Genomic DNA, 22,500 nt, shown 5'->3' on the forward strand with positions numbered 1-22,500 from the left:
ACGGATTTTTTTTTTTTTTTTTTTTTTTCAAATGAGATAAAGCGTGTCATCGTAGCCACGAACTTGATAAGGGTAATAAGCAACATATTTAGAAGAAAGGTGTTTCATTGTTGACGCATACATGAATGAACTACCTGTCATTACCAAAGGACGGCAAGAATTAATAATCTATCATTCTTTTTAAGGCATCCTATGACTATTGCAGAGCTATGAAAGTATGATCACTAGTACAATACATCTATTTGTAACTATCTCCATTGATTTTAGCTGTAGTAACATTTGGTTATCCGTGTTTGTAGCTGTCTATATTCGTAAATACAGATATAAATTCTTCCCAGCAACATCCGGCAACTCAATGGCACTCTGTGGGTACCTATGTCCGATCATTATTTTTCAAGAATTCTTGACGGGTGCAAAGTCCCACCAGTCACGCTCTATAATTCATTCTTGTTCCTAAATTCACCAACTTGTGTGAGTGTAAGTAAGTGTGTGTGTGTGTGTGTGTGTGTGTGTGTGTGTGTGTGTGTGTGTGTGTGTGTGTGTGTGTGTGTGTGTGTGTGTGTGTGTGTGTGTGTGTGTGTGTGTGTGTGTGTGTGTGTGTGTGTGTGTGTGTTGTATATACATACATATATATATATATATATATATATATATATAGTATATATCAGGGGAAAAATACTTTATATATACATATATACATATATATACATATATATACATATATACACATATACATATATACATATATATAAGGGGGAAAAATACTTTTTTTTTCTGCCAGAGCCTTTTTTTTCACCAGAGCCATTTTTTTAATTACCAGAGCCATTTTTCATACTTCCAGAGTCATGTTTTTTGCAGTTCGATTTCCTTCAAACTATTGGAAGTTTAATTCATTACTCATGTGCATGAAAAATAACTTTTTCTTTCTTTTAACAAATCAGCCTTTAATTTTGGAGTAGAGGGGGATGGGTGAAACTAATCGGCAGACACAGCGCCTCTGTTTCCACTGGCAGTGGTTGAGAGTGGAAATGCACGACAAGCCTTGCACTACACCATTAGTGTACCATCACTGCCCCGATCCACTTCAAGCCAATCTAGGTTCCATGAGCGTATAGTAGATTCATGCTTTACTGGTTTTCGTTTTCCTTGGCCCTTGCCCGTAGAGTTTGAATTAGTCTTTGCTGGTCCAGAAGCTGTTCCTGCCGTCAAAACACTCACCCTCGATTCTGAAAAGACTGAATCTGAGGGCAAACCATCTTCACTCATCTTCACTCGCTTCACTAGAAATCGCTCCATGATATACGATTATCGAAAGTTTGGCATGGACGTGACGTAAACCTAAGATAGCTAACAAATCATTTTCTATTTTTGTATTTTTTATTCTCCCTCCAAAGATCCATATTTATGAACTAAATATATAATTATCAAATGTTCATATTTATACTTAAATTTATTTACTTTCAATTATTAACCAAACATTTTATTCTATTTTGTTTTCTCATAAATACGCAAACGAGGTTATAAATGAAATTTCCCAGTTTCCCTCCTAGGCCTCGAGCGAGTTTGCATATATACAGTGTACGTATGCATGCGGTGATGGGGTATTGGGTATGGTGCATTGTACATGTAGGCAGCGCGTTGATTGGGCAACTAGCTGCATGCAACCAATGAACTTCCCTTCATACAGGTACCATGCAACTCGCAACTAGCGACATTATGTAGCACGATAGCCGTGTAGAGTCTAGTCAACATGTACTATAGTATACGCGCACATGCAGCTGATACGAAGCTAGGCTAGGTAAGCCATTGAACTCTAGCAGCTATACCGCGTACACATACGTACGTCCATCAACAAATTAAAGTTGATTGATGCATTCCGTTTATGATGTCGATTGATAATGCAATGAATGATCACGGGTAAGTTATGTTTGCTCTGATCCTTTCATCAATGGTGATGGGATTCAGGGATTGCCAAATGATGGATAATGCATGAAAAACGTTGAATCTTGCAGCGGGAGCGATTTTTTGTGGGGGATCGCTCCCGCTATTGGATTTGCGAGAGCGACATTCGAGCTTTCCCGAGCGAAATCGCTCGTCGCTCCCGTGTATTTTTTTCGCTGGTATATACATATATATATATATATATATATATATATATATATATATATATATATATATATTTATTTATTTATCTATTTATCTATTTATATACGGATATTGAAGACGTGACCTCACATATGTTTGTGGAAAGCAGAATCTCGTGACGTCAATTCGTCGTTGCTGACGCCCAGCCGCCTCCAGGCTAGGAACACTAAAACCACAAAGAAATTAGAGTTCCACTTTCCTTTCCATGCACAGTCTTAAGATATAATACATTGCGTGGATCGTGACACATTCCCTCTTAAAGTCTGATACTTAAGAAAGAGATTCAGCTAGAAAAAAAATATATATATACATATATATATATATATATATATTTTTTTTTTTTTTTTTTTTTTTTTTACTTTTCAAGGCCTTCTTCCCATAGTGCCTGATTTGCCTTTTTTTTTTTTTTTTTTTTTTTTTTACTTGCCAAGGGCTTTTTCTCATATTGTCTGTTGAGCGAGGTATTCTCTTGCATACTGTTCTTCCAGTTTTTCCTCATTCTCTTGCATACTGTTCATCCAGTTTTTCCTCATCTCTCGGATACATATTGCTAGTCCTTCCACGCCTCAGTTGTTTTTTACTCCTTGATCGACTACTAGATGGTGTAGCTGCTGCCTGAGCTGCGGTTGTTACATCTATTTCAACACTTTTTCCTGCGCTTTTTTATTTCCCTAAAGTTTTCTGACAAAGTTTCACTTACCTCTTCTATAAGGTTGTTCACATCAATGGAATTGGTTGTTGAAGTAAAGAGTGTTGGGCAAGAAAGGCAGACGTTTATGCTCTGCTTCCATGACTACAATTAAGGGCACTGGCTGTTACACAGTTCATTACAAATGGGAGACTGGAACTCATTCTCAGAGTTCAGTGTAAGTGATTAGAGTATGTAATGCTTGATTTATATATATATATATATATATATATGTATATATATATATATATATGTATATATATATATGTATATATATATATGTATATATATATATATATATGCTCACACAAAAATGCGACACTTCCCAAATCCCCACCAAAATATTTCTATTTCTTCTACTGTTATTTCATTATATTCCAAATATTCACTATTATATGTTCCCTCTGAGTGAGGAGCACGAATAATAACTAACCTGCATGCAAAGGTGGTTTTGCTTAGAATGACGCCTTGGGTGTTTGGGCGATCCGGTCGTATTCCTACTCTTCCCATGGAAATGGGGTATTGGCTGCTTGTTATTGTGGCAAAGTAGGATGCAGTTGATACTTTAGGGTCTATATGGGGCGCCCCTATGGACCAGAGCCACACATCATTTTGTCTATGATAGAGGAAAAATCTGTTCATAGAGAAATGATGACACTTTTATACTACGACTGTCCCTCCGTTATGCTGTCCCCCAACCCCTTGTTGCTGTCCTGTACCATTTCTGTGAGTATTCTTTTTTCTGTGGTGGCGGAAAAGAACACTGCCACCAAGTATTCCCACTTGGATCGTAAGAGGCGAGAAGAAAGGGACGGGGATTGGGACTAGGCATCCTTCTCCTTGTAGCCCCACAGGGCACATTCCTAAAAGAAAATGTAAAGACATAAGAGGGTCTGGGAGTTTTCCGACCAGCACCCTAAGGTTTGGGTCTTTTAATGTGCGTGGATGTGGTACAGATGAGAGTAAGAGGGAAGAGATAGGTAGTATGTTTGTGAGAAGAAAGACGGATGTGTTGGCTTTGAGTGAAACTAAGTTGAAAGGGAAAGGTGAGTGTAAGTTTGGGAGTGTAAGTGGGAGGTTATCAGGAGTGAAGAGAGGGCGAGGGAGGGAAGGGGTGGCTATTCTAGTAAGTGAAGAGATAGGTAAACGTGTAGTGGAGTGGAAGGAGGTTTCCTCAAGGATAATGTGGATGAAGGTGAAACTGGGAAAGGAGATGTGGGTCTTTGTAAGTGCATATGGGCCTGGCAGTGAGAAGAGTGTAGAAGAAAGGGAGGCCTTTTGGATATATCTAAATGAGTGCATAGAGGATTTAGGGAGAAATGTCAATGTAATAGTACTGGGAGACCTTAATGCTAGGGTAGGAAATGGTCCAATTGATGGAGTGGTTGGAAAATGTGGAGTCCCAGGAAAGAATCGTAGTGGAGAGTTGATGGTGGAAATGTGTCTAGAAAGAGAGTCGTTGAGAGCAAATACAGTGTTTCGGAAGAAAGTCAAGAATAAGTACACATGGGAGAGGGTGGTGGATGGAAGGGTGGTAGATAGAGCGTTGATGGATTATGTAGTGGTAAATAGGATTATGATAGGAAGAGTTAAGGATGTACATGTGCTAAGGGGAGAGGGTGGGGGAATATCAGATCATTTTTTGGTGGAAGGTAAGTTGAGAGTGGAGGATAGATGGAGAAAGAGGAAAGAGACAAAAGGTAGGGAGGTGCTTAGAGTGAACTCTTTGAATGAAAAGGAAAAGGAGAAGGAGTAGAAGAAGCTGAAGGAGGAGTGGGGGGAGTGAAGGATAGAGTAGAGATAGGTGTGGAGGAGGAATGGGGATGGTTCAAGGAGAGAGTCACACAGTGTGCAAAGATGATGTGTGGAACAAGAAGGACAGGAGGAAATAGAAGGAAGGGTAGTGAATGGTGGGATGAGGAAACAAAGAAGGTTGTAGAAGAGAAGAAGCGAGCTTTCACAGATTGGTTACAAAATAGGACGAGGGAGTCATATGAGAGGTACAAAGAAAAGAAAAGAGAAGTAAAGCACAAGGTAAAGGAGGCAAAGAGGAGAGCACATGTGAAGTGGGGTAAGAGTATGACAGAAAATTTTGAAAGTAATAAAAAGATGTTTTGGAAATAAATTAAGAGAGGAAGAGGAGGCGAATCAAGTAGATAAGAAAAGGTAAAAGGTGCAGATGGAGAAATGATAATGGAAGAGAAGGCAGTAAGGGGAAGATGGGCAGAATATTTTAGGGAGTTGCTAAACGTGAAGGAGAATAGGGAGGGAAAGATAGTTGCAGTGTGAAATGCTAAGAAAATGAGAGTGATGAGTGAGGAAAATGAAGGAGAAATAAGGAAGGATGAAGTGAAGGCAGTTGTAAAGATAATGTAAGCAGGTAAGGCACCTGGTGTGGATGGATGCCATGCAGAATGTCTAAAAAAAGGAGATACAGTGATGGTGGACTGGCTGGTGAGGTTACTTAATGTTTGCTGGAGAGTGGGTAGAGTGCCGGAAGACTGGAGGAGTGCCTGTATAGTTTCACTTTACAAGGGAAAAGGGGACAAGTGTGAATATAGTAGTTTCAGAGGGATTAGCTTGTTAAGTGTAGTTGGGAAGTCTTATGGGAGGATCTTGATTGAGAGGATTAGGAGAAGAACAGTAATTGGTGAGGAACAGTGTGGATTTAGGACGGGTAGAGGTTGTGTAGATCAGATCTTTGTGAGAAAGCTATAGGAAAGGGGAAGGATGTTTTTTGGGCTTTTATGAATCTGGAAAAACAAGATGAACTCCTTTACCGCCCAACAACACCCACAAAAACCATTATAACAATACTGGATCTGTACTACAAAGGACATATGAACACCTACAAAGAAGACGAAAGAACACTCCGCCATATCATCACATGTAACATTCGACCCACCAACCCAGACACTAAGATACGCCTAATCGTATACTACAAAACCTCTAAAACACACACCCTGGTAATGAAGAACAATAGCCAGCCCAAAATCTCTCCTCTACAAGAAGTCAACGTCGTGTATAAATTTGATTGCCCTGTCGGTGATTGTCAGCACCGCACCTCCTCATGCACTGGCATGACCTCTATGACCCTCTCCAAAAGACTCACATACCACCTCCAGAATGGCGCCATCAAGACACACATAAGCGAACACAAAACCACCATCACCACAGAAACACTAAACGAAAACACTAAAATCATCTACAAGGCTCACGTCACCCTTTGCCTTAAGATGGCCGAAGCAGTGAACATTTACATCGGAAAACCTTCCATTAACATACACCTCATGCCCACAACCACATCCCAAACAGTAGACGCACATACGAGTGGAGGCTAATGAAATAAAAGAAAAGGAAGAATGTGAGGTTGAGCTTGGACCTGATTCTGTAATTGATAAGGAAGAGTTGGTGAATGAGCAAACGAGGGATGCAATTTTGAAACATTTATGGAGAGAAGTAGAGAAGGAGGAAACCATTGATCATGAATATACAAAATCAACTTTTGATGAGAAACTGGATGCCTCCAGAAAGTCCTCCAAACGAGCATTGGATGCTTAGAAAGTAAATAGTAGTCTCCAGGAAGATATGGTATTAGTTCTATTCCCTGTACAAGGAAACCCTTTGAAAGCTAAATTCAGTGTTCCATGGTAAATATAAAGGAGGAAGGGTGATGTAAACTACTTGGTGGAAATCCCAAGAAGACGCAAAGAAACTTAGCTGTACCATATGAACATGATTAAGTCATATTATTAATGAATAATGAGAGTAATGTATTCGAGCAAGAACTAATGTGGTGGTATTGTGAAAGATGAAATTGCTGGCGATGATCGAGACCTAGTAATTGAATGTAATGGACGTATTCTTCAGAAGTCAACTGTACTGTGTAGCCTAGATTGTAAAATAATGCACTTGGATGTTAAACAGGAAAATTATGTAACTGATATTGGTCATAAGTACAAGGAACTGTTTCCTGATTCCCTTTGGAGAACAAATGTAATGACCTCTAATATTGAAGTAGAGAATGTACCACCAATCAAGCAAAATCCATACAGAGAACTCATAAAAAAGGAAGTGGAATACATGTTCAAGAATGATTTGATAGCAAAAAAGCAACAGTCCCTGGAGTTTACCCTGTGTACTTATTCCTAAATCAGACGGAAATGAATTTAGATTTTATACGGATTATAGGATAATAAATTTAGTATTTAAGGGAGATTATTATCCCATCTCTAGGATTAATGACTCCATAGAACACTTGGGTAATGCTAAATTTCTTACGAAGATTGATTTATTGAAGGGTTTCTGGCAAGTAGGGTTAACGAAAAGCAGTGACTGTTTCCAGAGACTTGTTAATGAAGTACTGAAGGATATTTGAAATTGTGTTGATTACAGTGATGATATGCTGTTCACAGAAACTTGAGAAGAGCATTTTGTACTTTAGGGGAGAGTATTTGAGAGGTTGAACGAAGCATACCTCATTGTAAATTTGATGATTTTGTGAAAGGTTATGTAGATTACTTGGGTTACAAAGTTGGACAAGGAAAGATACAACCTGTAGATGCAAAGATCAGGGATATTGTGAACATTCCTTACCCAACATGTAAGAAAGAATTGCTAGGATTCTTGGGTATGGCTGGCTATTACAGGGTATTCTGTAAGAACTTCTAAGATGTACCTTTGCCTCTAACTAGGTTGCTATCAAAAAGGATTAAGTTTAACTGGACCAAGCATTGCGAGGATTCTTACAATAAAATTAAGATGTTATTAACAAATGCTCCTGTACTAACCACGCCAAATTATGATAAGCCTTTTAAGTTGTATGTGGATGTCAGTAGCAATGGAGTAGGTGGTGTATTAATGCAAGAGGGCAAGTGTCGAACATCCAGTGGGCTACTTTTCAAAGAAATTCTTGGAGTACCAAATAAACTATAGTACAATAGAGAAAGGGGCACTGGCTCTAATTTTATGTCTACAACATTTCCATGTATACGTAAAGGGGACAGGGATGTCAGTAGAAGTATATACTGACCACAATTCTTTAGTGTTTTTGTATGAAATGAGAAATTGTAATCAAAGATTGATGAGATGGTGTATACTTCTGCAGGATTATGATCTAATTGTTAACCATGTGAAGAGTAGGAACAATGTGATAGCAGATGCATTGTCACGTGTTCCAAAAAGCTGTGAGGCATCTTGAGGAGATGGCTCACATCTCATTGTACAGTGGGGGAGGGAACGGGGTGTTACGGTCTTTACAAATATAAAATTTGATTACAATCACCCCTGCACCCTTTTCTTTTGTTTTGGATGCTATAGGTTGAATTTTGTTACCCCGTAAAAACAGCGCAATGTTTTATATTGTTTTAGAAGATTACGCATGGTTATTTAAATATCTTATTATGAAAAATAATAAGGAATGTGGTGAAGTGCTATTTGATGCATAATGGAAATGAATATGTAATTCGCTAGAGAGAACCATTGTTACGGATGGATAATACGTATGAATCAAATGACCAGTTAGTTCAGTCGTGGGGATTGAGATTACCAGCTTAATCCTGGAAGAGAAAGCTATCGATCTGCTGTGGTCGCCAAAGGCAGCTGGTTGAATTTTGGGAAGTCTAAGAGAGACATTTCGGTCTCGAAATTTATCAGAGTTGGGTTATTTATAGTCCAATCGGAGAAGCCGACTACGACCCCTGAGAGTTAAAGGTCTTAGTGATATTGAAGACATTTATGTCCCATTTGACGATATGTGATTATATTTGTATACATACACACACACACACACACACATATATATATATATATATATATATATATATATATATATATATATATATATGTATATATATATATATATATATGCAAAGTAGACCACTTGGAAAAAGAAATTAACGAAGCAGAGCGCTTTCGTATATTACATCTTCAGTGCAAAAAGTACATAGATAATAGAAATACATAGATTATATATACATGAAAAATGAACAAGGACAGTTTACAAAAGGGTAGAGGACAATTTACCCCCTCTGAGGCGGGCTGTCAAGTCGCAAGTGTCAATGCGTCCGCTAATGAGGGTAGGGCGACATTAGGTCACAGCCGCAGGGTTACATTTTACCTGTTATTATTTTGCTTATTTCTTGAAAGGTAAAATTGTCGAGTTTATATAAGCCCTTGTGTAGGTTGGTATTTTGATCACTGGTGGTATGGATCAAAATAGACTCTATTAAGTTTCTTACTATTATGTTGTTAGTATAATAGATTGCATGGGCATTACCCCATTGGGTTAATGCCCATGTCCATGCCCGTCTTATTTTTTGCATAAGGGGGCGGAGAGGGGGGATCGCCGAATTTATGAAGCGGCCTTGCTGTGGATGTGCTGTGTCTTGCGACACTGCTTCTGACCCAGGTCAGTGGACAAGACGCAGGGATGACCTGTCATCCAGGAGGTGCCAAGATAAGAGGGAGGGAGGAGGGTGGAGGGGAGTGGAATATGTAGAGAATGGAATGGGTGGGAGTGGTTTCTATGCCTTTTTCTTTTTGGCTACCCCCCGTTTAAGGGGGGAAATCCGTTGGTATATGTATGTATGTATGTACTGTAGTTCCATCCACTTCTGATTTCCACACTATTACAATTTTTCTTTTCTTTTTCAAAATGTTCAATCCATCCCAACATTCTTTGATCATACCTATCTGCCAGCTCTTTCCACCCTAACTCTCAGCCTCAGCCCCACATTTTTTTACATTAGATATCCAATCTCGTAACCCCCACCATAATTTATAACACTTCACTTGAAACATATTCAGGCCCTTCCTTTCTGCTTCCTTCTTATACCAAGTCAATACAGTGACGTGGGTACACTCCCGAGATTCCTATTTCTCATGAGTTTTTAATTACCCACGGAGATGTTGTTCCTTTACTCTATAGCTCACCTTTAACCCCACCCCTACCCCGAACTCCTCCATTTCTAAACTACTTAAAGCTTTCCATTCCCTATAGTTTTTCACCCTTTAAACTGACCTCCAACTCACTGGCAGCTTTAATTACTGCACATCTCATTACCTTACCTTTGCCAACATCTAATGTCAGATTCCCTCTTGATCATACAATACCAAACTCAGATAATAAGTGCTTCTGCCTATCCTCATCTACAAATGCAGTTACATACTTTACGTATGTAACTGCAATCGGTTCACCTCCCACTTCTTTCCATTCTCATTTATTAACTAAAAATAACTGCCTAGCATTCTCGCCTCCCTGTCCATCTTATCTATGTACACGTTGAACAACCATGATAACTACAATAGGTTTGGGTTGATGAGAATGTAAAGTCAATATGTCTTTAGGTTATTTTACTAGGACCGTGTGGTCGGAACAACAATGCACGTCTCAATCGACCACAACAAGCTTACCCAGTGTCAGCGGGGTTACAATACAACATAGAAAACACTATATTTCTCCCTTTTATAAAAACACATAACATATAATTACAAGTCCATCCTACCTAGAACATCTCTAGGTTAGTTGCTCTGAATAATCTTAGTGTGTCAAGGTCTTCTCTTGGAGTTTCTACATTAGTATTATCTCCATTGACAGGCGAATTCAACACTGCATTATTAGAAACATCTACTCTGACGAGTTATCTATGGAAGTATTATTTGCATTGTCTAATACTTCACTCTTAGGTTTGCCAAAATCACTCACAAATCTAGGTGTAATATGATCTGTATGTCTTTCCCACATGATACCTCCCAAACTTTGGACCTTCACGGAAAACCCTTACCAAAATTGCTAACAAACACTGCATCATCTATACCATATAAGGGATCTTCCTCAACACACATTTTATTACTTAATCTACTGGAAGATCTGTCCTGAACTCTAACAGATTCTACAGTACCCTTGAAAACCCTAATAAACATTATCTCCGCCTGAGACTTACCAGTGGAAGAATTGATCATTCTTCGGTAATTATATAGGAATCTACATACTCTAGTATGCAGATCACCCTTCTGAAAATTTTCCAACCCCCCTTTGAATGTTTTCACTGCCCGTTCCGCCAGTCCATTTGAGGATGGATGATAAGGCGCTGGTGTTACATGTCTAATGACATTTTTTTCTTAGAAATGCCTCCATTTCATTAGAAACCAGATTAGGAGCCTTGTCTGACGCTCTAACATCCGGAATACCGTAGTTACCAAATCGCTGTCTCAAATGTCTCATCGTTTTAGTAGATGTTGTGGCAGAAGTAAAATGAACATCTATGACCCTACTGTCGGAATCTACAACCGTAAGGAAATGTTTACCATAAATAGGTCCTGCATAGTCTATACACAATTTAGACCTTGGTTTACCAACGTTAGGGCAAGACAATGTAGGAGCTTTAGGATTCTTAAATTTTTTAAAACAGATACTGCAATTCTTAGTGACTTCTCCAATGTATTGGTCTACCTTTGGTCACAATACCTTAGCTACTGCTTTTATAGCAGCTATACCATTGTGACCACTATGTAAATGATTTAACACTTTAACTCTTAAATCTACAGTAATCAAGATTCTGTTTCTATACAAAATTACATAATTATGAAGAGATAAATCATCTTTTACAGCAGCATATTCTAACAATGACATGCTCTTTTGACCATCCCAGTTTTAAACAATTCTTAAACGGAACAAATACAGCATCTCTATTTGTCATCTGTGTAATAGTCTGAAAAGAAATATTATTAAAATCAAAGTTTTCGACTAATTTTGAATATTCAGCTGGCGTACCAGACTGCAAATCACCAGCAAAACTACTTTTAATAAATTCAAAAACATTATAATGAATTGCATTCCATCGGAATTTTACACCTTTCTTAACAAATTGTACATGAGCGATAGCTTTGATGATTCTTTTTTTATTACAAATTTGCAATAACAGCTTATCATCCCTAGAAAACATTATCAATCTTCTATAGAAGCAGGACATGGACAATCAAGAATAGCTTTTATTATCTTTGCCGACATTTTCATTCTTTCTCCATCAAAATTATCCAAATATGTAGATTCAGCAAAACTACTCTTAATACCTTCAAAAACATTATAATGAATTGCATTCCATCGGAATTTTACACCTTTAACAAATCATACATGGGCGATAGCTTTGAGGATTCTTTTTTCACAAACTTGTAATAATAGGTTATCATCCCTAGAAAACATTATAGTTCTTTTATAGAAGTAGGACATGGACAATCAAGAATAGCTTTTATTCTCTTTGCCGAAGGTTTAATTCTTTCACCTGATATGTGGCAACCTAGATAGTCAATAGATCTACCATTCAAACCAGTTTTACTTTTATTTATTTGGACATTATGTTCTTCTAAGAGTTCTAAAGCTCTTCTCAATCTTGTATTATGTTCTACTTGAGTAGTACCATTAATGATAATATCATCTAGATATGCAGCCACACCATTCAACTTGACAAGTGTGTGTGTGTGTGTGTGTGTGTGTGTGTGTGTGTGTGTGTGTGTGTGTGTGTGTGTGTGTGTGTGTGTGTGTGTGTGTGTGTGTGTGTGTGTGTGTGTGTGTGTGTGTGTGTGTGTGCGTGTGTTCCATCGCCAAGGTCTTGGATCACATATTGGACTTGTGATCGATAGCTAATACACTCCCGGATGAGAGCTCAGAGCTCATATATGGCTCGATCTATGGATAATGTTGTGACCTTACATATACACACTTACTCCTTCCCACTAGAGTCGGAGAGCCCGGTCGAAGTGCGGCGATGCTGAAATGTTAGTCTTGGGCGAGCCTTGAACTTGAATCGCTGATTTAGCGGTCGAGCGCGATACCACCACACCATCGAGCCGTGTGTTTGTGAGTGAGAGTGAATGATTGTGTTTATGTGTTGAAGGAGGTAGTGATAGTACAGTTTTCACATTAACACTCTTACACAAGCAAATGAAATTTTCTCTCGCAAATTTTATGCAAGAGTTCTCTTCCACCATTTCATTTTAACTGAATAAGATGGCCTGGCGTTAGCAAGAATAAAAACTGTGCAAGGCGTTATTGTAGCGAAAGGGTTGATAGAAACTGCCTTATTAATTACGGTGACGCGACCTTAGCTGAATAAAATAAATTGGTGTTAGCAAGAATGATACCCGTATAAGGCGTCGTTGTAGCAAAGGGGTTCATAGAAATAATCATAATCTATTCATTACAGTGACACAAAATTGCTGAATAAAATCGACTGGACCATACCACCATACCGAATGGGTTGACACTGCCTTCGCCTTTACTGTAGTGGGTCTTCTTAGCTGAATCAAACCGTCTGGTATTGGCCAAGATAAAATATAAATTGTCAGTGGTAAAACGGATTATCGAAAGCCTTAACTCCAATAAGTGTGGTGAGACTCTCTTACCTGAATGAAATCGTCAACGAAGAGAAATGGTTGAAAAACGTGCTAGATAAAGTGACACCTCTTGTTTTGCAGAACGTAACCCTGACGGTGCATCTGACGAGAAGGCGGCCAAGTATCCACACGGGCTACTTCGAGTATCGACTCTGTCCTCGAAACCACCTGCTTACCTTGGAGGACGACCAATGCTTTCAACATTTGCTCGAGGTAGTGCCCTTTTCATTATCCGTCTATTCATTCAACTCATTTTGTGTCGCCTGTTCTGATTACCCCGTACTTACTGCATAGTAACATGCATCCAATACTTTAGGGACTTTTTTGTAGTACCCTTACGGGGCATAGCAACACATCATTCGTCTATGTTAGATTCTAGAAATCCTTACTCATAAAGAAATAATAATACTTTTGTACTACAGATGTCCCTCCATGCTTTCCTTTTAACCTGTCCTTTACAACTTCTATGACTCAACCCTTCCTGGTTCCCACTGTGACGGGATGAAATAATTTTGCCAACTTTTTTTCCATGAATGTCGTAAAAGGCGATGTGTTTTTGATAGAAACAGAGAAGAAGTTAGAAAGCCATTTAGTGAATATATTCTCTTAGTTAAAAGAAAAGAAAATAAGATATGGTACCTGACTGCAACCCAGTCTTCAGTGCTTGTGAATTGAAAGGGGGTGTAAACAGTGGAAACGGTTAAGAAACACTGACTTAATGAGCTCACGATGCTGAGAAATAAGATAGATTGGGTTTGGCGCTTTATCTTTAAGTGTGAGCTGTATATGAACTAATAACATGAACAGGTAGTTTATTCCAAACATTTACAATGCGGTTAAAGAAAAAGTTATATTCATTTCTGTTTGATTTCTTATAAACTATTTTCTAACCAACATTTTTCCGACATTACTACGATCCACAATAAAATAATCATCTATGCTCACACCAACGAAACCATGGAGCAATTTAAAGACTTCAATTAAATCACCCTGCATTCTACATTTGGACAAGCTAGATAGATTAAGTTCATTTACCTTGGGTTTACAGTCATGACTTCGGCCACGACAACACCACGATCTCGTAATCGTGGTGTTGTAAATAGTTTTCATGATGGTTTTCAACGATTCGTAACCCTTGATGAAAATCATCACAACAACCACTCACGACAAAGCAACAATTGGTCGTGGCGTTGTCGTGGCCGAAGTCGTGACTGTGTAAACCCACACTTAGACGCTCTTCATAGGATTTATTACATAAACGAGGGATAATTTTCGTGATTCTACGTCGTACCCTTTCCGATTTATCTGTCTTTTCTAAGATATGGGGACCAAAATTGAACACAATAGTCAATATAAAGTCTTACAAGAGAATAATGTAGTCTCTTGTTTATAAACCACCACCCCTCGTCTTTCTCACATGGACGTTATGAATAACACTGGGCAATTTTTTTTTTTTTTTTTTTTTTTGCCTGATGTTTGAAATATTTCAGCGAATTTTTATGTGATTTTGCCTGCTGAATTAAAAAATTACTTCAGTTTTCTCCTATCAGGTCTAGTTTTCTGACTCTTCTTATTTCCATTTTAGTTACGTTGGATGATAGAAATCCTTATAAAAATCTTTTCGAACAGTATACGAGAATTGATATTTGGTGGCTTTTGGAATTAAACAAGACTGTTTCCTTAATAAAGTACCTTATTCATACATGAGCAAAACATAGGAAGAAATAGCGAGGCCATTATACAGAAAAGAGCACACATAGAAAAATAAAAGCTTTATGGCAGAAAATTCAAGGAATAAATTTACGTTTCTTTGTGCGCCGTGAATGTTGAGCCGCTGGTGAATCTCGTTTTAAACACCAGCAGTAGTCTGCCATCATCACAGAGTCCCAACGTCCTTGGTACCGAGTTTCCATCTCCTTGATGTCCTGATGAAATCGTTCGCCTTGTTCATCGCTAACATCTCCGAGATTTTCAGGAAAACGATCAAGGTGACTGAAAAGAAAATGCATTTTGATGCTCATATTTGCACCAATTTCATCAAAAGTTGATATTAAGTTGGCAACAAGATCCTTATAGTTGTCACTTTTGTGGCTCACAAGGAAATTTTGCACTACTTCAACAAATACGCGCCATGCTGATGCTTCAGGTTCACTCATCGTTTTCATGAAGTTTGTGTCTTTCAAGAGCTTACGGATTTGAGGTCCATCAAAAATCCCTGCTTTCAGTTTTTCAATCGTCAGTTCTGGAAATACATAGCAGATATATTTGAAACAATCCCCATTTTTGTCAAGAGCTTTGACGAACTGCTTGATCAGTCCGAGTTTGATGTGCAAAAGGGGTTAAATGACCTTATCTCGCTCAACTAAAGGTTCCTCCGATATATTGACAGCTCTACATGGAACCATATTTGTTCGAGGCGGTCAGTCTTTCTTAACATAGTGGTTTACTCGGTCTCTGCTGTCCCACATGCAAAGAAAGCATGGCTATTTGGTATAACTAGATTGCTGTCCCATGAGAAAATTCACCATCTTCCAAGTCAACACAGATGACCCATTTATGATCATGGTACCCTATCTTCTTTAAAACTAACTTAATTTTCTCATATTTTTCCGTAAGAGTTGTTGAGTGGGCAAGTGGGACAGAGCCATACAAATTCCCGTTGTGCAACAATACACTTTTTAAACTACGCTAAGAGCTGTCTATGAAAATACGCCATTCATCTGGTTTATATTCCTCAATACCAAGTTTTTTAAGAAGCCCACTAATATCTCTGCAATAAACCAACTCTCCCTCTTTTATATAAAAAAAAAAAAGGGAACTCTTCATGCCGACTCCAATAAAAGGTTATACGGACACCATTCTCAAGAAGATTCTTTTCTTTCAGTCGGGAAGCCAACAGTTTTGCTGAGTTTTTGGGGAGGTTCAAGTCTTGAACTAGATCATTCAGCTCCTCCTGGGAGAAAAGCTGAGGTAAAGTCGTACCTGAAAAGTCTTCATCTCCAGTGTCATCTTCAGGTGATGAGATTTCTTCAGTTGAGGGTAAAGTTATCTGAGGCAAGACACTGAAGACAATGTGGAACCGGTCTGATAGCTGAGGCAAGATTAGGATAGACAAGCGTTTGTCGGTTTTTCCTGTTAATACACTTCAAATTTAGGGCACAAAAGTAGCAGTCGTCTAGGTGATTTTTGGGCTCCCGCCACACCATTGGTACAGCGAATCATACTTTTCCTTGTCCCTTTAGTCCACTGTCGCATATGCTCTGTACATTGTTTGCAAATACTATGCGGTACCCAGTATTTATCTTGGTCTCCCAGCTTGACCCCAAAATATGCCATATAAGCTCTTTCAACAAATTCCGTGATGTTTTTCTGATTTTCAGGTAAAGTGTATTCTCCACAAACGTAACAAAACACATTTGGAGAATTTACGCAAAACCTTCTGGAAGACGACATCTTGCTCATTTTCTATTGCTGAATTCACCACATCTCAAAAAATCTGGAAAAATAGAACATTAGAATTAGATATGGCAAAGAAAATTAGAGTGAACGTACGCACATTGTGATTATACAGAAATTCGGTAACTTCAAAACTAGACCTGATTGGTCAAAATGAAGGTTATTTTTTTATTCAGGAGACCAATGTCCTATAGGAATGACTTTTATTTCCTGAACACCAAAAACCTTGTAGACCAGTGTAATAGATATGATGAACAATTTCATAAAGAATTTTCAAAAGAAGCAACTATATATTATATATTTCATCATGATATATTTACGTGGGAAATACTTGTCAATAGATGGCAACTTCAGCGATCTTCTAATTCCAATAAAAAAAGGAAAGTAAAAAATACATACTACAATCAATTCTGGGAATTACATACTCTTCAGTGATAGTAATAATTGAAAAATCCACCCAGTTGAAAAAAAAAATTACTACTGATGTACAGCTGCCCCTACAATCTATGAGACGTAAGACTGGAGACACTTTAAGACTTACATACCGTAAAAGTTCGACGTAAATGAACAATCGTGCTACAGTTTCACAGAAAGCGTCGGTCATTTTAGTACTTGGAAGTAAAAGTAGTTGTACATCGTGAAAAGTATAAGCACTAAGTGCAACTTTGAGGCAAAAAGCATATGTTAGGGTGGCTGTTAACTGCTGCTCCCGAAGTGTCATCTTTACACTGAGTGCATGGGCAGCCATGGTAAATGGCAGTTATTGATAGTCGTTGGGATCGTATTGGAGCCTGAGTACCTCCAAGTATAAGTGTGTCAACTATTTATTTATACATACTGCTGGAACATTTAAGGATCAGCCAAGAGTGATACATTCAAATGTTAATGCAAGTACCAGTGTCTATGGAATGAAAGGGGACCCATTTTCAATGTGCTAATTTTACATAGAAAATCAGTCACTCCAATCCGGTACATTATGCAAGAACTTCTACTAATTCCATTCTCTTCTCATCCTACTCACAAGCTTGCGAGTTCACCAGGCACGACTCGGGCAGAGGTGAGCAGCGGAATGGGTAAAGTGAGCCACGACTATCGACTCCCGTCTGACGTCACGTGTACAGCGTGCGTCCTGCAGGTGAGCAATACCTTATTATCTCTTCATATCAACCCGTTGCAGTAAAGGGTATCTGGTCGTTTCGCTACATGGCCAGTTCGCTACCGACCATTTCGTTACATTGCTTGGTCGTTTCGCTACATTTCTTCGGTCGTTTCGCTACATTTCTTCGGTCGTTTCGCTACATTTGCATTTGAAAAACGAATATGATAAAAAAATACAATGTGTGCAGGTTTATAAAGTCATTTTCGTTTCACTACATGGCCAGTTCGCTACCAACCATTTCGATACATTGCTCGGTCATTTCGCTACATCCTTTCGGTCGTTTCACTACATTCTTCGGTCGAAGAATGTAGCGAAACGACCAAAGAATGTAGCGAACTGGTTGGTAGCGAACTGGCAATGTAGCGAAACGACCTGTATTCCAGTAAAGAGGTTCCCCTAACCTTATTATCTCTTCATATCAACCCATTCCAGTAAAGAGGTCCGCTCGTGACCTTAGCTCAGTTCCAGTCCGCTCGTGACCTTAGCTCAGTTTCTGTCCGCTCGTGACCTCAGCTCAGTTGTAGTCCGCTCGTGACCTCAGCTCAGTCCGCTCGTGACCTCAGCTAGAGACCTCGTTTTTCTGCACAGACACCAGCTAGCGAATACCTGTGAAATTTATATCTCCGTATAGTGTTAAGTGATTGTGTTGTGTTTTTGTGATTGTATACGTATAGCGCTATACAGTTACAGATATAAGATAAAGTGCAGTGTTCTATTAAATTCAAAACAGTTTTCTGTTACCGTACTCCAAAGGTAGGAAAAATAGTATAAGGTAAGCAGAGTAAGCTTCGCGTATTTAGTTTATTAGAGACCGCTTTGATTTTTTGTTGTTGTTGATTTGTATTTTCTCTTTGCCGTTTTTATTGCTAAAGGGGGAGCAAAATGGCTTGTGAAGGTTGCGTGAACCTAGAGGTCCGTCTCAGGATGTGTGAGGAGGAAATTCGTCTTCTCAGGAGTGCGCTCCGTGAGAAGAGTGAACCCTCCCCACAACCCAAAGAGCGTTCCACTTCTTTCCCTACTGTCACTGCCATGAGCGAGTGGCGCTTCGTGGGAGCCCGTTTGTCGAGCCCGCGTTCGGTAGACGTGTGCCCTGTGGAGCAACCGCTGGCTCTAGCCAATCGTTTTGCTCTACTGGAGGATGAAGTGGCTGAAAACCAGGAGTTCTTGATGGTGTGGGACTCCATGGTGCGAGGCTATGACGACATCCTGCAGCGGAAGACTAAGCGACGTTGCAAGCTTGTATGTCAACCGGGCCGTGGGATCGTCGATTGTACCCGGTCCATCAGGGAGCAAGGACGGAAGAACACGGTTACGATTGTTCATACGGGAAGTAACGATGTAAGTAGGGTGAGATCAGAGGAGCTTGTTCGGAATTACAAGGTCCTCCTTCAGGACATGAAGGAACGTGGGAGCCGTCACGTAGTCTGTGGGATCCTCCCGAGGATCTATGCAGGCTCGTGTTGGAACAGTAGAGCCATAGGGATCAATGATAGGATATCGCAGTTGTGCACACAATTGGGATACCATTTTCTTGATCCTTGGTATCTCTTTTCTAGGCGCCATGACCTTTACGCTTCTGATGGGATCCACCTTACCCGCAGAGGCAAAGATGTTCTTACAAACCTCATTGTGGGAGTTTGTAATGAATTAGCTCCTTTTTTAAGGTAGAAGCCCAAAGGGAAGGGGAAATAGAATGTACTTGGGAAAACAGTGTAGAGTAGAGCATTAATGTAGAACAATATGCCAGTATAGGACAAAATATAATTTTAGGATATAATGTCGCTAGAGGACGAAATGTCACATTAGGATGTAATGTCACAGGACAAAATGTCGCAATGGGATGTAATGACAGTGGAGGACAAAAGATCACGATGGGAAGTAATGATAGTGGAGAACAAAATATCACGATAGGATGTAATGATAATGGAGGAGAAAATATCACGGTAGGATATAATGTCAGTGAAGGACAAAATATAATTTTAGGAAGGGATACCGGACAGAATGTCAATGAAGGCCAAAATATTATGATAGGATGTAATGTCGCTAGAGGACGAAATGTCACATTAGGATGTAATGTCATAGGACAAAATGTTGCAATGGGATATAATGACAGTGGAGGACAAAAGATCACGATGGGAAGTAATGATAGTGGAGAACAAAATATCACGATAGGATGTAATGATAATGTAGGATAAAATATCACGGTAGGATATAATGTCAGTGATAGTGGAGAACAAAATATCACGATAGGATGTAATGATAATGGAGGAGAAAATATCAAGGTAGGATATAATGTCAGTGAAGGACAAAATATAATTTTAGGAAGGGATACCGGACAGAATGTCAATGAAGGCCAAAATATCATGATAGGATGTAATGTCGCTAGAGGACGAAATGTCACATTAGGATGTAATGTCATAGGACAAAATGTCGCAATGGGATGTAGTGACAGTGGAGGACAAAAGATCACGATGGAAAGTAATGATAGTGGAGAACAAAATATCACGATAGGATGTAATGATAATGGAGGAGAAAATATCACGGTAGGATATAATGTCAGTGAAGGACAAAATACAATTTTAGGAAGGGATACCGGAGAGAATGTCAATGAAGGCCAAAATATCAAGATAGGATGTAATGACAGTGGAAGACAAAAGATCACGATAGGATGTAATTATAGTGGAGGAAAAAATATCACGGTAGGATATAATGTCACTGCAGGACAAGATATAATTTTAGAAAGGGATGCCGGACATAATGTCACTGAACGACGGGAGGCCGGCGTGAATCACGGTGACGTAGGGGGACAAAATGTACAAAAGAGATCGGATGACCGTGATCGACCAGATGTCCGTGATGGGGGAAATGTTAATTTTGATAGGAGAAATGTTAATGAGGCATTGAATATCAATGAAGGACCAAATAATAATATAGAGCAAGGTATAAATAAAAAACAAAATGATAATATAAGACATGATATTGAAACTCAAAATGTGTCAAAAAGAAATAATCACGAGTTTCTTAAAACCATGTACTTTAATGCTCGTAGTATTAGGAACAAATTTCAAGAAATACAGGCGTATGTCAAAAGCGAAAATCTCGATATGATAGGAATAACTGAGACATGGTTAAATGGTACAGAGTTCGAAGCTGAATTTAATATTGCGGGATTTAAACACTTTCATCAGGATAGAAACCACAAGAAAGGTGGGGGTGTTCTATTGTACGTTAAAAACAATGTTCATGCTTGTGTTTTAGAGAAAGTGAAACAGGATGCATATGATAGTTTGTGGGTTGAGTTAACCCAAACAAATGGACAAAAAATGAATATAGGTGTAATATATAGGCCAAAGACATTATCATTAGCAGACGACAAACTGTTATTTCAAGAACTGTCTAGTTTCTGCAACCGAGATTTATTGATAATGGATTATTTCAATTTTACTGACATTGATTGGATGACCCTTGAACATGGCCATATAGGTAGTCGCTTGATTGATTTTCTTGGTGACAATTACTTAATTCAGCATGAAAAAGAGCCCACAAGATATGGAAACTTACTCGATCTTTTGATCACTAGCCGCGAAAGCATGGTAACTGATGTAGAAGTCGGTGAATCTGTTGCAAATAGCGATCACAAATTAATTAGATTCAAACTCCTCAACAATTTTAGAAGAGATACTTGTGTTTCTAAAATACCCGATTTCAGTAAAGCTCAGTTCATAGAACTACGTCAGGAGCGTCAGCTTACAGATTGGGAGGCAAAATTAAACGAAAGACCTGTAGATCAGATATGGGAAATATTTCAAAATACGCTCACTAAGATGATTCAAACTTACATTCCCTTTAAGGACAGACGTCCCCCAAATCAGGCTCGCCCAGAGTGGCTCGACAAAGAAACTGAAAAAAGTATTGCTAAAAAGAGACAGGCTTATAAGAAATATAAGCGCTCGGGTGCATCTAATGACTATGAAAGTTATGTATCAATACAGAGAGATTTAAAAAAGACAATAAGAAAAAGAAAACGACAGTACGAAATCAACATCGCTGATAAATCCAAAGAGAATCCCAAAAAATTCTATAGTTACATTAGAGATAAAAAGGTTGTTAGGAATCACATTGGTCCACTATTATCTGCTGACGGTCAACTTGAATATTCAAATGAAGGAATGTGTAATATCTTAAACAATTATTTTATCTAGGTATTCGTAAACAAAACACCTCAAAGTGAATTCCAAACTGAAACCTGTGAAAAGTCTGGGGGTAAACTTACTCACTACGGTAAATATAACAAAAGAAAAAATTAAAAGGTGTATAGACAAACTCAAAGTTAATAAAACACCAGGGCCTGACGGTTGGCATCCAAGAATCTTAAAGGAAATGAAAAATAAGATTGTTGTTCCATTAGAAATTATTTTCAAGAAATCCATCATATCCGGAGATGTCCCAAGAGAATGGAAGCTAGCTAACGTTACTCCCATATTCAAAAAAGGTGACAAAAAGAAACCAAATAACTATAGGCCTATAAGTTTGACTTCAATCGTAGGAAAAATAATGGAAACTATCATCAGAGATGCTATCGAACATCATTTAGAAAGTAACCGTTTGATAATTGATAGCCAGCATGGTTTCAGACGGAAACGTTCTTGCGTGACTAATT

At 38.7% G+C, this 22,500-nt stretch overlaps 1 protein-coding gene across 1 annotated transcript in view; it reads left to right on the forward strand.

Moving 5' to 3' along the window:
• LOC143038738 (uncharacterized) overlaps positions 1-22,500 on the forward strand; it is a 69,161-nt gene that overhangs the window by 35,214 nt on the left and 11,447 nt on the right. Inside the window, exons 3-4 of the mRNA XM_076208267.1 lie at positions 13,307-13,438; positions 17,706-17,816. Coding sequence (XP_076064382.1) covers positions 13,307-13,438; positions 17,706-17,816 — 243 coding nt within the window. The remainder of the gene's footprint in view (positions 1-13,306; positions 13,439-17,705; positions 17,817-22,500) is intronic.

Source organism: Oratosquilla oratoria, chromosome 25, assembly GCF_046742065.1.
Source record: "Oratosquilla oratoria isolate Oo_2021 chromosome 25, ASM4674206v1, whole genome shotgun sequence".
NCBI lineage: Eukaryota > Metazoa > Arthropoda > Malacostraca > Stomatopoda > Squillidae > Oratosquilla > Oratosquilla oratoria.